General features: G+C 39.9%; 1 protein-coding gene across 3 annotated transcripts in view; it reads left to right on the top strand.

Moving 5' to 3' along the window:
* Positions 1–17,962, top strand: part of SCAPER (S-phase cyclin A associated protein in the ER) — a 321,693-nt gene that overhangs the window by 90,407 nt on the left and 213,324 nt on the right. For 2 of the 3 annotated variants that reach the window (XM_088446867.1, XM_088446870.1), the window contains exons 9-14: positions 4,553–4,765; positions 7,545–7,706; positions 8,564–8,639; positions 9,778–9,895; positions 10,274–10,385; positions 11,195–11,335. In XM_088446867.1, coding sequence (XP_088302993.1) covers positions 4,553–4,765; positions 7,545–7,706; positions 8,564–8,639; positions 9,778–9,895; positions 10,274–10,385; positions 11,195–11,335 — 822 coding nt within the window. The remainder of the gene's footprint in view (positions 1–4,552; positions 4,766–7,544; positions 7,707–8,563; positions 8,640–9,777; positions 9,896–10,273; positions 10,386–11,194; positions 11,336–17,962) is intronic. The other variant, XM_088446876.1, reaches the window with a different exon arrangement.

Here is a 17,962-nt window from a genome sequence, read left to right on the forward strand (position 1 = left end):
CATTTGCTCCATCAACATCTACAGCATGCAGTGGATATTTCGGAGTCTCATGGCTGGATCAACACTCTGAAAAAGAGAGCCTTTCTTCCAGAATGAAAGATTTGGGAACGTCAGGCCTTGGTGAATTCCCATCTTCAGCTTCCTTCGAGAATCGGTGCTAAGGTGCATGCAGCTTTTGGGGAATATGGTGGCTTCCATCGAGGCAGTCCCTTACTCTTGGCTTCACGCTTGCCCTCTGCAATGACAGATTCTGCGCAGTCGGTCCTTGGACTTTGGACTTGGACTTTTCAGCTGAGGTACTGTTTTCCACTGATTCCCATGCTTTTCTGGGTACTAGAGAGAGTACAATGAGAAGGTCTATTAGTCATTCTGGTCGCTTCGGTTTGGCCTCGTCATCATTTGTACACCCTGTTTTGCAGCATGATGGCTGCTTCACCTTTTTGACTGCCTCTTCGTCCAGACCTTCTTCATCAGTGACCTTGTCAGCACCCAGGTTTACCTAGTCTAGCTTTGATGGCCTGGCTCGTGAAGTCCACGTACTGAGAGCTCAGGTGTTCTGTGGTCCAGACCATGATTCAGGCTCACAAGATATATATTTCTTGGTGCGAGCGTTGCAGCTATTTACTGGACATTTATCGGTTGCCCCATCTCTTGTTTTTTTTTGCAGGCTGGATTGTCTCAGGGTCTTTGGTTGTCATTTATTAAGGATCAGGTGTCTGTCTTGTCTGTCATTTTTCAAAAGATGTTAGCCCTCATTCCAGAAGTCCAGACTTTTTTGCAGGGCGTACTTCACATTTAACCCCTGTATGTCCCTCCTGTAACGTGTGTTTTGTACTTGGTGTTGGAGGCTCATCAACTGCCTCCTTTCGAGCCACTGGATTCACTCTTGATATTTATTGATGCCCCTAAGAGGGGTCTGTCTGCTTCTAAGATGCTTCTGCTCATTCCACGCGTGCTATGAAATTCTCCTGGGCGGTTCGTCACGAGGCTTCTTGGAACAGCTTTGCAGAGCTGCGACCTGGTCTTCTTTGCACATTTTTACAAAATTCTACCTTTTTCATTCTTTTGGTTCTTCCTGTTGTTTTAATATTTTTTGTTGTTGTTTTTTTTTGGTATTCTTACTCCATTCTGCTTTGTTAGAAAATTAAACTGAACTGCAGGAGGGAGAGGCAGTATTATACAAGGGGGGCTAACACCTGTCATTTTAGAGCCTGATTTCCTGAGCTGGCCCCTACTACCCAATGTCATGGCAGTGTCCCCCAGCTGAATTAAGAGGAAGGAATTTTATTGTGAGTAGCAAAATCAAATTTTTAGAAACTGTATCCAATAATAAAATTATTAATTAAATATCACATGGTCAGTGATGTTATAGTCAGCTTCAGCACTCCATGTCTGTTTTTATAATGATACATATATTAAATGTAAACTAAATGGCATTATAAACAATAGAATCTGTGAATTTGGAGGGAGTCAAACACCAAATGTAAAATTTTTGAGGTGTCTGATATGTATTGTGGTAGTGCTGATAGTGCCAGCAAAGTTTGTTATCCTAATTATACACCGACCTTAAGGTTGGCAAGTCTAAAATTAATAATATTAGGGATTTTACCTCTGTAATCTAATTCACATTAGTGCATGTAATGCAAAAACAGCATTTCACGGTAAAAATTGTAACCCTTTATAATGAAACAAAAAGCAAACCTTGGCTGAGTTTATATTCTCTCATAGGCAGTGCACAGACCCAGAAGGAGGCATGTACAGGCAAGAGTCTTTGACCCAGTGTGATAGTAAATAAAAGATTTCTGGTGAATTATTTCATTGTATAGAACATGTTTTTCCAGGAAGTTTTCACCAGCAGAGGCACAGACGCAAAGAACATCCTAGGGATTACAGGGCACAATCTTTGGCAGTGTCTCAATGAGTAATAGGATTGAGAAGCCTTCATGTCATTCCAAGGTTTACTCCGGAAAACTTCCCAAACCACGGAAGATATTTGCAGTAAGCAGGTTAAACCTTCAATGAAGAAATAAGCTTTGGCATTAGGACTGTGTTCTAGGGAGCTCTATGCACTGTTCATTGTTTACAGAAGTGCAAAAAAGGAAATCCAAATCTTTGTGGTTTTTTTTTTATTTAATACTATAAAAGTGAACACTGGTCTGACAGAAGATAGTAGAATATTGGGATGGCAGGTTAGTAGATAACTGGATAACGGATGTCACACCTGGTATAGTTTGCTGCAGGAAGGCTCACTACTGTATCACTTTGCTTTACATACAGGTCATTTTCGTACTTTGCTTTACATACAGGTTCTTTTGGTACCAAAAGGACCTGTTGCTAAATAAGGCCTCTCTTTACAGAGATGATTTACTAATGTAGTACTAAGATGTCATGAGATCCATACAGCTACCCAGTTAGAGGTAATGGTAAAAGTTTCAGGGTAATATGCACCCTCAACGCAGAGTCTCATCAGCTAAAAGTTACCAGGTGCTTCAGTACTCTACCCATAAAAGCCATCCATTTTTAACACTAGTCAAATGCATGTAAATAGCTCAGAAAGTGGGAATCATTGTTTCTAGTGTATTGTTTTTTCTAGCGTTGGGGTAACACTCCATATGTATGGGGCCTTCAGTCTACAACTCCTGCTCTTCTGTGATGCATACTTGCCATTTATTTCAGCTCTCCCGTGTGCGGAGGTGCAGGCATGTGGGGTTGTGGGGGAGGGGCTGGTGCCACTAATCGAGTCATCGCGGTCCTTCCCCCTGCTACGCAGTGCTGCATTTTGCCATATTGTACTGTAAGTGCAGGTCCAAAATTATGCGTCATTAAGCTCCCAGCCCACAGCTTCACTGAGGAAGTGGGCAGCATCCGGGAAACTGGTCTACTCTCCCGGGAGTCGAGGAACTATCCCAAAATGTAAGTCTCCTTGTTAGTTAGGGAAAGTAGGCAGTGTGGTGTGATACACTTATTTTGATTGGGCAGTAATAGAACATCCTGTAGTTAATTGGACTGTGCACAGCAGCAGCAGGAAACAAATGTGCTGATCTTGCAGGAAACAGTGACCTGTCCAGTTGTGTGATTATTATTTGTGAGGATAAGGCAACATGTGATATCGTCACACATGTGATGTGAGGAGGGAATGGAGACCATCAGGAAGCTACTGACTAAGAACTAGATAGTGGGAGGAGCCATAGTAATTTGGTGACCCTCTTATTCAAATGATACAGGAATAGTCATTTAAAAAGCACATCTCCTTCATGCTTTTATGCAATATATAGTAACATATTGCTGCAACAGCACCTTTACTTCACAGTTACCTGTAGTTCAGTCTTCATACTGTCCCCATTATCTCATTATGTAGAAAATGACCTATTAAAATGTTTGTTTGCTGGATACTAAAGAGTAAGTAATGTCAATTTATATTTCATTAGCTATGTATTATAATATGTAAAATAACTACATAGGAGCTAAATAAGTGCACCAAGGTCCCATTTACTTCTGTACAGCAGATTGCCATTTAGGAAGGAGGTACAGTATTTCTCTAATATAGAACACAACTGAGTGACTGCTATCTTTGCAGAATATTTATGTGAATTGGTAACTTAATACACAAGGCAGGGCCAGCGATGTCACAGCAGCTAAAATGACTGCATTCTCCGATATTTGTCCTGCAACAGCTCCCGGTAGGACGTTTTCCTAAAGGGGCATTTGCTGTCTATTATAGAGTGGGAAGGTAATACTTCACTTTGTGACAGAGCTTCAGACCAATCTTTTATTAACCCTAAACAAAAGGGAACATTTAAGAAAATTTGCTATGACCATCACCATTTTTGTACATTGTTACCTGTAGAACAGTTTTCATAAATATCCCCCAATTTATATTTCATTCATGGTTGATATATGAAAATTGGAATTTTGGTGTTCAGTGATTGTTTCAGTTGTCACCACAAACTCTTCAAGCAATTTAGCATTTACAAATGTTAGGATTGTGCACCTCAACAGAATGCAAACAATGGAGGCCCGCTTGGGCACCCTGCTAAGTGTTTATGTGGATGATAGAGATGTGATTTATTGATGAGGAGGAAGATATTACACTTAATGATCCCTATATTACTAGCCAAGTCTTTTTTTATGATCTATAAATTAAGTGAACATCCATCAATGAAAGGCACTACATTCCTCCCCCGCTGTGTACCTGCCAGCAGTGCGAAGCCCCAGAGAGAGTTACTAACCCTATGGGTGCTGGAGAAAAAATGAGTCTCTAGTGATCTTTATTGATCTAACTCTGGATATAAAGGTATTTCCAGATGTTATACAAATAAAAGTATTTACTAGGATAGTTCTCTTTGCTTCCTCTCCTGAACAGATGCACATTGGGGACTGGGCAGTAGGCTATAGACTAAATAATTTGAGAAAACTTTTACATGGTATAATGATCAGTTTGCTAAAAGGTAGAATGACGCATTATTACCATTCAAAAAAAAAAAAGTTTATCATATTTCTAAGAAACTATAAATCAATAACATTTTGACTTTGTGCTATAATTTGCTTTTAGTTTACAGTCCACAAGGCTTTAGAAGAACTAAAGACCACCGGGACATTAACCCCACAATCAGCACCCTCCCTGCCCTGCCTGGATATCCCTGTTGTGTTCCTGGACCCCTTGTCAAGGATACGAAAGGCTGAGGTCACCTGCACTACAGACCCAGAAGGGGGAGGCAAAAGTGACAGTGATCTTGACCTTTCAAACGTGAGTGCTGGAAGATTGGTAAGAACTTTTTGCCTTATTTTTTTTTACCTCTAGAATTTGGATTTTCTTTCATGTTAAATCAGTGTGGATTGAATGCTGGATGGATGATATATGGACAGGAGCTAGGGGTTCTTACTCCAGAGAGTTGATTGTGAAGCACAAACTGCATGCCCTGGGGGCTGATGCAGAATTTGTCCCAAAATTGTATTAAATAACTTAAAAAATAGGAAATGATGTACAGGCAAATAGTGTATTTACGCCTAGAGCTGTACAAATCTCTAGCAGAATATGCTCCTGGTTTCCAGCAAGCCATTAACATCATCAGCATGTAATTCCACATTCCCTGTAGCAGGTGCACTCAATATGCCTCCTAACTGGAGTTTATGCATGGTTCTGCAGCTCCTTATGAGCCGTATTTATGTAAGCAATGCCTTCCTGTCCTCAGCTGGCATTAGCATGCCACTTACCTGTACTGCCTCTCCAGTTGTAAGAAGGCTCCAGTACCAGCTTTGTGCAAGTCTTGCCCAGTGCGATATTGGGTGAGGGCTGGGAAATAAATATAAAGTTGGTTGCTCAGTGAAGTGAAGAGGAGATGGGGGGGAACAATCGGGGGTTGACCAATTTGAGTGGTTTTGACCAGTGAGACCACAGTAACTTTAACTATTGATACTGCAGTAGGTGTCATCCATCAGTTCTAAGCTATAATCATATGTTGTCGTACAATAGGAATTATTATAGCAGAACCGTTCCTATATGTAACAAGTGTAACTGGCCACTAGTGGTTGCATAACACTGGTTCATTCTCTGAATTAATTTATATTATTATATTACAGGTACATAGTATACAGGGATTTACTTGAAACATTTTTTTTGTTACAGTATGATGTATTTATACTTAGCTCACAGAATAAATTATCCTACCAGCCCCAAAATGAAGTGTGAATTCTTATGTGTATGGCTGATGTTTTGAATTTATGCTTATATAAAGCCTTTGTTATTAAATGAAAATGAGAATAGAAGATACAAGGAAAAGTGGATAGATTTGCAGAGTTGGATCCCTGGATGTGAACTAGTGAGTGGGTGACAGATGGGAGGTATTCATGAATGCTTAGATAAATTGTGAAAGTTAAAATACCAACCAATCAGCTCCTAACTGTCATTTTTCAAACACAGCCTGTATGTAACATGACAGTTAGGAGCAGAGTGGTTGGTACTTTATCTCTCTCCAACTTTTCATGAATACCCTCTAAATGTTAGCTAGCGGGTATTAAGGCCAGTATTGGCTTTTCTAGGTGTGAAAGATGGTTTCTCACTAAATGTGACCTAACATTGTCTTTTTCTCATCTGTCGAAATATTTCTTCTCATGGTGTACTTGTTCAGAACAGGTAAACTCCGCCGATCATTCTAGTTACAGAGGTTTAAGAAGAAAGGTTTAAGACGATAACAGTAACCGTCCATGTTTTTGTTACATTGTGTCATCATGTGTCAATTTTTTGCTTATTCTTTTATTACAATAAGCAAAAGCATGTTAGAGGATTCTCTAAGCAATGCATTGGGAAGCTCAGGGTTTACTCAGTAATCATTTTATTGAGGTTGGTCTCACATCTGTGAGCTGGTCATTTCACAGCAATAACTGTCGTAGTAGGATATATTATTGGGAGCACAGGCTTACTTTTGAATAGACACAAATAAAATGTTCTGGATTAACTGAAATTAAATCACATCTGCTGCATTTTAGATGCAAGGTAGAAGTAAGGGCAACAATGATATGATCTTATTTTCTCTTTTTATTTATTAACATCTGTAATAATGTACTGGATTATATTTATATTTGTATGAAATTCAATATGCTTTGTATATATCTTGCTAAATAAAACACTTACATTTCTTTGCAGCAACAGTTATTGCTATGACATCCAAATATCACTTGATTGTGATGTAGAAATATATATATATATATATATATATATGTGTATATATACTGTATATCGGCTATTGATCGTGCAGTAGTGTGCCTAATTTTGTTAATGTAGGTGCTGTATTTATAAGCAATTTATTCTTCTAGACAAACAACCTTCTGTGCTATTCAGAAAGTGCATGATTTTCACCTAGCATGTGTGGCAGTTAATCCATTTCTACCCCTGCATGTGTTGTAGGACTTGTGCATGCAGATCATGTGAATCTGTGTTGGGTATTTATATTATCCCTAGTTTACATAACTCATGATAGAGCTGTATTTGTAGTTTAATTAGGAGAGTGAGCAATCCAGCAGGGTGGTGGCTGTATTGTGCCGCTTTTACATTGGGATTTTATTATTTAACACTAAAAACCATGCATTGTTTTCTAATTGCACCTCCCTCTCCCCATGTAGTAGCACATGGGTTTGATACCCTTACATTTATGGAGATTCAACTTCACTTGTGCCTCACTTTCCATGATCCAACGGGCTCAGGTACTGGAGAAGTTTAAATAACCCACTATTGGCAAATTTGTTTGTTGGAAGCTGACTGGATGCACAGCTCCTTCCTGCAAACAGCCCACCAAAGAACTGTTTATAGTTCTCCAGGGTCCTAGCAGGCAAGGGATCAGTGTGGTCCTACTACATGGGGAGAGCGGAGACCAAGGGGTGTGGACAACTGTGCTTGTAAATATCCATTAAGACTGAAAAATCACTTATTTATTAAAGGTTCCCTTTGATCACTAAGGAATAACATGTGGCTCTCTAATCTGTGCCAAGTCTGTGCTTTGTGATCTCCCTGATTTCTGTCACTGCTTGTGTCCCTGATATGCTTACAGTCCATGGCAGAGGTTCTTGCAAAAAAAGAAGAACTTGCAGACCGCCTGGAAAAAGCCAATGAAGAAGCCATAGCTAGCGCCATTGCAGAGGAAGAACAGTTAACCAGAGAGATTGAGGCAGAGGAAAATGACATTGAAATAGACAATGAAAGCGAGTTCTCTGTGAGTCTGTTTTTTTGCTCTTTTTTTATTTTTTTTACTAAAATACTATTTGTAGTCCACACATTAGAAATATAATATTGGACCGTTCTAATTTATTTATTATTATTACCAGTTATTTATATAGCGCACACATATTCCGCAGCACTTTACAGAGAATATTTGGCCATTCACATCAATCCCTGCCCCAGTAGAGCTTACAATCTATATTCCCTACCACATACTCACACCCATACACTTACACACTAGGGTTAATTTTTTTTATTTTTTTTTGTCGGGAGTTTATTCATATATATATATATATATATATATATATATATATATATCTATCAGATTCCAGAACCGCCCGCCTAACCTTTTTTATAGCTTCCCTATCCAACTCTCTTCTCATAGTAAACACCTATCACATCTTCTCTTTCTTCAATTTAACATCCTCCTAACCCTAGGCCAACTTTCCAGTGTGATTGGATTATACAGCCCACCAAGAATATCTGCAATTGGGCTGGACCAATTTGCAATATGTAGTACCTTTCCTTGTGTATCAACACCTATTTCCCTATAGATTGTAGGCTTGCGAGCAGGGCCCCCTTACCCTTATGTATATCTGTTACGTACTGTATGTCTTGTATGTATATATGTCTTTTACAACCCAGTAAAATGTTAATGCTGATTCAAATTGTAAAGCGCAACGTAATTTGCTGTGCTATATAAGAAACTGTTAATAAATATGAGAGAGAGAGAAAAAAAAAAAACGAACCTCAGGAATATTCCCCATAAATCTATGATTACAACAGTTATAATTATCTATTTATATTAGTTGCTGTAATGCTATTAATATGTGTGTTTGTATCCTATTTCAGGCAAGTATGGGCAGTGGAAGTATGTCATTTAGTGGTATGTCCATGGACTGGAATGAGGTTCTGGCAGACTATGAAGGTATGTACAAATGTAAAGGCTGTGCAACAAAACCTGCCGTGATGATGTGTGAGCTCTATATTATTTGTAGTTAGTATCCATTTATTGTAGTTCTGAGGCATATATTCTCTTTACATGACTACAGAGAATAGCTAGGATGGAATTCTCAACCCATACCTCTTCCTATGAGAAGTGTGCATTTACCTTTGGGATGCTGTATATGGTAAATTAGATAAACTTTAAAGTGTAACACTGTAAAATAATGGTGGGTTATTACCTCAGTCTGAAGTTTTTATGTTTTGTTTATATATTTTTTTTCAGGTTAATATGATTTTTAAGATGGTAAATACAACATTATCTTAATGTCTGGAAACATGCTTTATGACTTACTGAAAAAAACATAACTGTGAGGTGCAATTACAATAAATACAGTATATCTTTAGTGTTCCTATACTGTGTTTTAGATTAAAGTTTTGTAAACTCTGTACCAAATCCCTTTCCAAATCGTAGTACTGTGGTAGGGGTCCCTTGTCTGGAACCACACTATTTGCTGTATTTATCAGAGCCCTGGCACTGCATTTAACTGGGAACTTCGCTGCTCATTGGGTCTCTCTGTAGCAGCGGACACCCGAAACAACAACTCTAAAGACTTTCATTCAGAATTGCTGCATTCGTTCTCTCCTGCTATGGAAAGAGCTGAGCAGTGTAATGCCTCAGCCCTGCTAAGTAGAACACATGGTGGTGGACCCAGGGGAGGGACTTACCCCACAAACTAATGGGTGGGAATACTTAATTTGTGCCTTATTAAAAAAAAAATACAAAAATGTATGTTGCTGTTCCTTTAAACCGAAGTAGAAGTAAGTTTAGAAGGGTGTGAATATTTGTTCAGCCACTACGGGAGGTTGTTGGAGTGAAGACTACAAGGAATGGGAATTGTGTATGATGTGGAATAGGCACATGATTTCATTAGGAAAAGTAATGTTTTACTTGCTTTTTATTTTAGACTCATAAATGTTGATTTTACATTCAAAACTTCAATGAATCTCTAATGGTAGGGGGTTCTTGATATAAAAAAACATGATTACTGTAGGTCAATAAGGAAACCTTGTACCAATCTGAAGGAAAGTCTTGTTTACACAATGCATGCTGGTTCTTGTAGCTCGTGAGTCGTGGAGACAAAACACATCTTGGGGTGATATAGTGGAAGAGGAACCTTCTAGGCCACCAGGTCATGGAATCCACATGCATGAAAAGCTGTCTTCACCCTCCAGGAAAAGGTCAGCTTTCTGATTTGGAGATTAAGTCAGGGAGAATGGAGACTATAAAAAGTAGTGTACATTTTAGTCAAGGGACACTGATCAGACTGTACATTGACTCTTTTGTGGTTGTAGTTATATATTTCATAACTGTTGTATGAGATCTACCTCTGAGATCACTGGCTAATATACAGATGTGTCCTCCTACATATAGCCTCAATACGCCATGCAGCGTGATATGCCTGGCGTGAGCAAGCGCCAGGTCCCGTGCAACTCTGCTAGCGGTGGGCGGCTTTTTTTGCAGAAAATGAGTCTGTCGCAATGCGATGTGACTAGAATGCGGAAGTAGACTGTGCTGATTAATTTGATATGTGACACTTAGTATATCTATGTGCCCAGAACGATTGCCGAATCCAAAAAGAAGCATGAAGAGAAGCAGCTAAAGGCACAGCAGCTTAGGGAAAAGCTGCGAGAAGAGAAAGCACTTAAGCTTCAAAAGCTGCTGGAAAGGGTGAGTTGAGAAGTTTGAGTCAAAATCGGTAGAGTACAAATAAGAGTTAGACTTCATATCTTATCATGGAACCGCTTTACCAAGACAATCCAGACAAACCACTATTGCTACCCCTACATGCTAACTCTATGTGACCACTGTGGGGGTTCCAAATCTATTACCTAGGATGATCAGATTTGATTTACCATAGTGTAAAATACTGTCTGCCAGTGACAATTTCACCCTGTGTGTACAGCCATTGTGTGACTGATAAAATGGCCGCCTTGTCATCGTGTTTGACATGCCTAGAAAATGACCAGCAATAGCTGAGCAATCTGGCTGTAATGTGTGAATTACAAGATACAGTTGTTCAGCATTTTGGTTTGCCTTTATAAGAAATGGGGCGTATATTTACTAAAGTGAGAGGTTTTAGAAGTGGAGATGTTGCCCATAGCAACCAATCAGATTCTAGCTATTATCTTATAGAAGGTGCTAGTTAAATGCTAAGTAGAAACTGATTGGTTGCAATGGGCTTCTAAAAACTCTCACCTTAGTAAATATACCCCTAGGTTTGCTAATTATTTTCTGAGTGGACCGTTTTCATTACACGATATAAATAAGTGGGAGATGAGGGCAGAATTTAAGTAAAACATTCTATACTACAATTCACCAATGCTTTGAGACTCCTGAGGCTGCAGAATGGGCTTTGAGACAGTTTTTTCACATTATTTATTTATTATTATTAGCAATTATGTATGTGTTAGACATATACAATCCTAGGAATCTAGTGTTTGGAGATATTTCTCTTTATATATTTAATTTTGCTATAGGAAAAAGATGTGCGAAAGTGGAAGGAAGAATTGCTAGAACAGAGGCGCAAAATGATGGACGAGAAGCTGCTCCATGCAGAGTTCAAGCGGGACGTTCAGCTACAAGCCATTGTGAAGAAGGCTCAGGAGGAGGAAGCCAAGGTATGGCAATCAGCAGAGCAATCATTGCATATATTGGCTCACACAGAAATAATAAAGAGGGTATAGCCAACAGTGCCAAGAGATAATGAGACCAATAATAGGGTGGAGATGGTACAGGAAATGTTCAACAGCTGTATGGCTGGTACCAGATCTTAGCAAGCAATGTTTAAGCTGGCACTTTGCTGGCAGAAGAATTGAGACAAACCAGATGAAAGCAAGATGACTATAGATAAATGGCTCTATCTTAATTTCCATAAACCTAAGCATATGAGTTTTCATTGAATCTTTAAAAGTGTTGACTGTTTTAAAGATTTGTGAAGTTTTTTACATGGGGCGCAGTTACACTTATTATTATTATTATTATTACCAGTTATTTATATAGCGCACACATTTTCCGCAGCGCTTTACAGAGAATATTTGGCCATTCACATCAGTCCCTGCCCCAGTGGAGCTTACAGTCTATATTCCCTACCACATGCACACACACACTAGGGGTAATTTAGTTAGGAGCCAATTAACTTACCTGTATATTTTTGGAGTGTGGGAGGAAACCGGAGTACCCGGAGGAAACCCACGCAAACACAGGGATACAAACTCCACACAGGTAGGGCCGTGGTGGGAATCGAACCAACGACCTCAGTGCTGTGAGGCAGTAACGCTAACCATTACACCATCTGTGCTACACTTGTGGCCACATGAGGACCAATTTATCCAATTTAGTGATAGTGAATGTAGACCATCTTGATTTCATACAGTATGCTTCCCATTACATTACAGGGAAAAGCCAGTGACAGCCAAATTTAAATTGTATTCTGAAATGCTGTGTGTAAAAATGGGACACCACGTGTCCTTTTCTAATGGGTAGGATTTTTAAGATGTACAGATGTGTACTCATACATCCATCCCATTTGCGCCATACGGCGAGGGATGCCTGGCGCGATTCCTGTGAAAGCTCATGTACTAATGTGGTTGACACAGGACATAAAAGTTAGTTTTATGTGTAACAAATTAGTTTGCATCATGTGTAGACATATGTAAAATAAAAATAATAGTGTAGTCTCCTATGTTACAGGTGAAAATGTTCCTATTGCTCAGTTAATTGTGATAGCACCTTTGTTGTACAGTATATTCCTCCAATATGTGGGAAGGAAGAAAAGGACACTGAGATCTTTTAGGAAACCACAGTATTCCACATAAATTTTTGGGATGTCGTGGGGAGACCCCAGATGTCTGGTCGTTCAGGGAGTAGAATTTCTTCCTGCTATTGCTAGTGGTGGAGATAGATTCATAAACTTTATGCCGCTGAAATTACAAACTCCGTACAATGTATCCAGAAGGTCTTAAAGAGACATTAGAGTTCAGTGATGGATAATTTGGTTATATATATATATATATATATATATATATATACACTATGTATAAAAACTAAAACAAGCATATAATTATATACTGTACTTGTTTTATTTTTTATATTTTCAAAGACTTGCTTTCATTTTATTCACTAAAGTGCCATTATATTGTAATAGATAAATGAAAACTAGTGATACTAATAAATACTCTAGTCAATAAATAATTAAAGTAAATCTTTGAACATATAAATTTGTATTATAATTGCACTGACTCCAATTTTTTTGTTATTTTTATTTTTTATATATGAAGTATAATTCTTGAATGGAATATATATTTATTTGTTTTTCCATATATCACACATAGTTATATATTTTATGCTTCTGTTTATATATCTTTTATATACTGGCAGTTGTTACACAAATTAATGGGTTAAATTGCTAATTAATTGAAGAATAGGTGGAACTAATTATTCAGCATCACTAGATAAGGATTTCCAGATACCCTGTTCAGGCACATTTTGAAAAAGTTATGAACAGGATGAAAACGTGTCAGTGGACTGCTTGTCATCCAGCTTCATGGGTGGATCTTTTGTCTATTAGCCGGAGATAGGAACTTTTCTGACGTAGCGGTTTCTATGATGCCTTCAGCCTGGTAATAATCACCTTCTGCTATCTGCACTCTGTATTCCATTACTTACCTTGCTCCTGATCCATATTATATCTCCATACTCGTATGTATGGCAAGTACCTATTACTTATGCTGGCTTATTGACTTTTGATTAAAAACTAAGATTAGACAGTATCAACCCAGTTTATGGTATTAAACAATGTATCTTTGGAAAAATGATTAATTACAAAATTGCAATCGATGTTTTTATATTATATTGGAAGAAATATATACCACTGTTGTTTTGGACTTTAAACTTAATTATTTCAATATTTTGATACTGTGTCTTTTGCCATTGGAAAGACTCTCCTGGAGTCCGATCAGCCATAACATTAAAACCACTGACAGGTGAAGTGAATAACATTGATTATCTCACTACAATGGCACCTTTCAAGGGCTGGGATATATTAGGCAACAGGTGAACAAGTCTGTTCTTGCACTTGATGTGTTGGAAGCAGGAAAAATGGGCAAGTGTAAAGGTGCCCACACACACGATCAGCCGATGTGTACGATTTCCCTTGAGACTCTCCCGGCAGCTCTGCACACGATTTGGTGTCCAATCTTCATACAATCTCTCCTGCATCCAGACTTTCACAGTGCATCGCTTTCCTAGATTGTCAGATCTGCCCTACAGCACGGCAGATCTGACGATGCGATGTGCGACCAGCGGGGACGCGCATTGCATCGTTATCGTGAGTGGGGGACTCACGATTTCGGCATATTTTTATTTTCTGGTTAGACAGATATAATCTTTAAATGTGTGGCCAGCTTAAGGATCTGAGTGACTTTGACAAGGCCCAAATTGTGATGGTTAGAAACGGACGCAGTATCAATGTTCCCGCAATTAAGGCGATTTTTGTACTACTGCGCATGCGCTATAAGTTTGGTAATCCCTTACTGTGCACGTGCAAACTCGAATGTCCTATGCTGTTTGCAAGTCTGTATGGCATGTCTAGCACTTGAGAAGGGGTTTGCATTCTCTGTGCGTTTCAGGGTGGACACTGGAATGTGACATAAAGTGATTGCAAAAAGGTGATGTTTCATGGACTTGTTGTGGGAGTGTCACAGGCATGTCTGGGAACATTTGATGCAATCATAAATCTACTTCTTCAGAGACCATGTTTAGTTGGATGTAAGGAGAGTAGCTAGAGTAGACCCTAGGCTACTGCAAATGGCACTGGCGCGACCAATTTTGCGTTGATGTTGGGAGTGTTTACGATCTCTATGGCAATTGCACAAATCACACAGCCTGAAAGTGGGCGTCTTAACGCTCGTACACTCCATCGCATGTCCCGCACAAAGGGCAGGCTGAGATTAGCATTTGCATATTCTCTAAACCCTATAAAGAGAGTGGCGGCATTAGCAACCATCTCAGAATCAGGCTCTGGGTCAGAGCATTTGCAAAACAGCAGGGGTGTTCCCGTTATGCAGTGTTTAGCACCTGCCAAAAGTATTCCAAGGAAGGACATCTGGTGAACCGGCAACAGGATCATGAGCGCCCAAGGCTCATTGCTGCATGTGGGGAGTGATGGTTAGGCCGTCTGGTCCTATCCCACAGAAGAGCTACTGTAGAACAGATTGCTGAAAAAGCTAATGCTGGCTATATTAGTAAGGTGTTAGAACACACAGTGCTTGGTACCTTGCTGTGTATGAGGCTGCATAGTTGCATACCATTCAGGATGCCCATACTGACCCCTGTCCTCTGCCAAAAGTGCCTACAATGGGCACATGAGTTTCAGAACTGGACCATGGAGCATTGGAAGAAGGTTGCCTAGTCTGATTAATCAAGTTTTCTTTTACATCATGTGGATGGCTGTTCGTGTGTGTGTGTTGTTTACCTGGAGAAGAGATGGCACCAGGATTCACTATCGTAAGAAGGCAAGCTGGCAGAGTCAGTTTGATGCTCTAGGCAATGTTCTGCTGGGAACCTTGGATTCTGGCGTTCATATGACACCTACCACCTACCTAAACATTGTTACAGACCAAGTGCACCCCTTCATGGCAACGTTATTTCCTGATGGCAGTGGCCTCTTTCAGCAGGATAAGGCTCCCTGCCACACTGCAATAATTGTTCAGGAATGGTTTGACAAAGAGTTCAAGGTGTTGACTTAACTTCCAAATTCCCCAGATCTCAATCTAATCGAGCATCTGTGGGATGTGCTGGAAAAACAAGTCCGTACCATGGAGGCCCCACCTCGCAACTTACCGGACTTAAAGAAACTTCTGCTAACTTCTTGGTGCCAGATATCACAGGACACCTTCAAAGGTCTTGAGGAGTCCATGCCTCCATGGGTCAGAACCTTGGGCCTGATTCAGAGCCGGACGCTATTTGCGGACGGTCGTTCCAAAAAAGGGGCTGGCTATTTAAATTGAGCGCTCGCTCTTTGCGGTTTGTTGACGCCTCTATGTCTGAGCGAGCGAACGAAAAATGCGCTCGCTATTTTGTAAAGACGCCCCTTTTCCGTTCACATCACACGTCATCTCCGGTATTTATAAGATTAATCGGGTACATCGAAAGGCATCTGAACTGCTCGCAGTGCTTGTGGTAGGTTTTTCTTACCGCTATCACTACGAGCAGTTCAGGCTAAAAGACAACCAAGTGACGTTGTCGATGACGCGCCTTTACTAATTATGCACTCCCATTAAACGCCCTTTTTACAGTTAGGCACGCCTGCGTTCGGATCTCCACTCCCCCGTTTTCAAGCATCTTCCCCTGTTACCACCCACAAACGGTACATTCTGTCAATCAAATTAGCAGCCCCTCGCTGTTTTGCGAGCGCCCTATTTCCGACCGCAATGACTGGTTTGCGCATGCGCATTACGACCCATACGCATGCGCAGTTGTGCGAACATCGCTTAGAGTAAACGAGCGGCCGCTTACGAGCGGCTCTGTATCAGGCCCTGTGTTGGCAGCTGGAGGGGGACCTACACAATATTAGACAGATGGTTTTAATGTTATGGCTAATCCATGTAAGTTTTTGTTCTCAGTGATATATGTTTTGATTTATTTAGTACTGTATGTCTAATAAATTGAATATTGACTTGTAAATGGAGTCTGTGTCTATTAGCTTATAAATTCTGCCTAGAAGTATATATATATACTTGATGCTAGTAATTTTAGCGCCCTTTCATTTATTTGGTTTATTGAATTGAAGTCGCAATACTCCATTGTGTGGCGGCTTTATAAGCAGGAGCAAGTTGTCTCCCAGTGACAGTGGACAAATTTCACTATATTTTTGTGAATCCCTTGCTGTGTACTTTTTCCTCAATCTTAGGGCCGGATTCAATTAGAGGCGAAAAGTGCCGTTTGGAGATAAGTTTCCGCGGATTCGGACTTTCCACCTGTTTCTCCATATTCAATTCCAGGACGATTTTGCCTAAGCGGAAAGTGAATGCATTGTAATAGGCGGAAAAGTTTCTCCTGTGAATAGCAGGTGAAAAAAAGTGCAAAATCATTCTTTCGGGTTGCAAACGTGGGGAAACGACTCAGAACCCTTGGGACAGCCCCCCAAAGGGCAAATCAACAAAAAAATTAAAAATAAATACCTCCGGAACCCCCAAAATAGTACTTTCGTTTTGGGGGCAAAAAAGTAAAAAGTGGAGGGACAAGCATAAAAACTAGCAAAATAGACTTCTTGGGGGTCTACAAGGATGGGTCAGGTGTTTTTGGGATTGCAGGTGCGTTTTTGAAGTTTTTTAAAAGTTCACTTTAGAAACATCAAAATTGCTAGCACCCATTTTCAAGTACTCCAAATTTGACTGGACTACTTATTTTCACCAAAAAATACAGCTTTATGCCATTCTTCACCACTTTTGCAAAGACGCTAATGAGCAATTTAAACTACTTAAGTACCCCAAACACTTTTATTAGGGCTATTAGTACACATCTACATTGATTCCCTATTTTAGTACATCTTTGTTTGGGGTACAGACTGATTTCCCCAATTCTGACAGTACTTTCCGCCTGTTCCGCATTCGCCCCTTTCCGTTTTCGAATGTTTAGGAATTGAATAGGGAGAGAGCTGGAGCTCTGAAACAGGCGCAGGAAGCGGTAAGTCGGACAGGCGAAACTTTTCCGACTTTTCGCCTCTAATTGAATAAGGGGCATAGTTTCTAAATAGTGTACTGGGTAGGTAGGATTAGTGTTTTATCGTGGCTAACTAGCATAGTCCATGGTGCTACAATCGGGGAGAGATGTATTGGGACACGTCTGTAGTGGTGCATGTGATATATCACAGGCATATAAATGCAGACTATAAACTGTACAATACTTTAGAAGAGAGGATCCCAATGCCTGCAGAGCTAATAGAAAATAATAACTGCCAGTGAAGCATGCTGTACTCCAGTTATGTTAACAGCACTGGGTGAGATTGTCAGCATACAGATATAGCTGAAATTGTAAGCCATTAGAGCACCAGCACTGAATTCATCATGTCATGTCCATACACCGGCCTTACATTTGTGTTATTGCAAGGCTTTACAGAACTGCTGTCACAGGGCTTACAAAGCTGCTATTGTATGGAGTATGTAATAGTTTGATTGGATGCTGAGTGGAGTTATCAGACTGCCTGAGGAGCTGTCCTTATGTCACAGTAGTACTGAAATGATCAT

This window comes from Taudactylus pleione, unplaced genomic scaffold, assembly GCF_031769625.1.
Source record: "Taudactylus pleione unplaced genomic scaffold, aTauple2 ptg000019l, whole genome shotgun sequence".
Classification (NCBI taxonomy): Eukaryota; Metazoa; Chordata; class Amphibia; order Anura; family Myobatrachidae; genus Taudactylus; species Taudactylus pleione.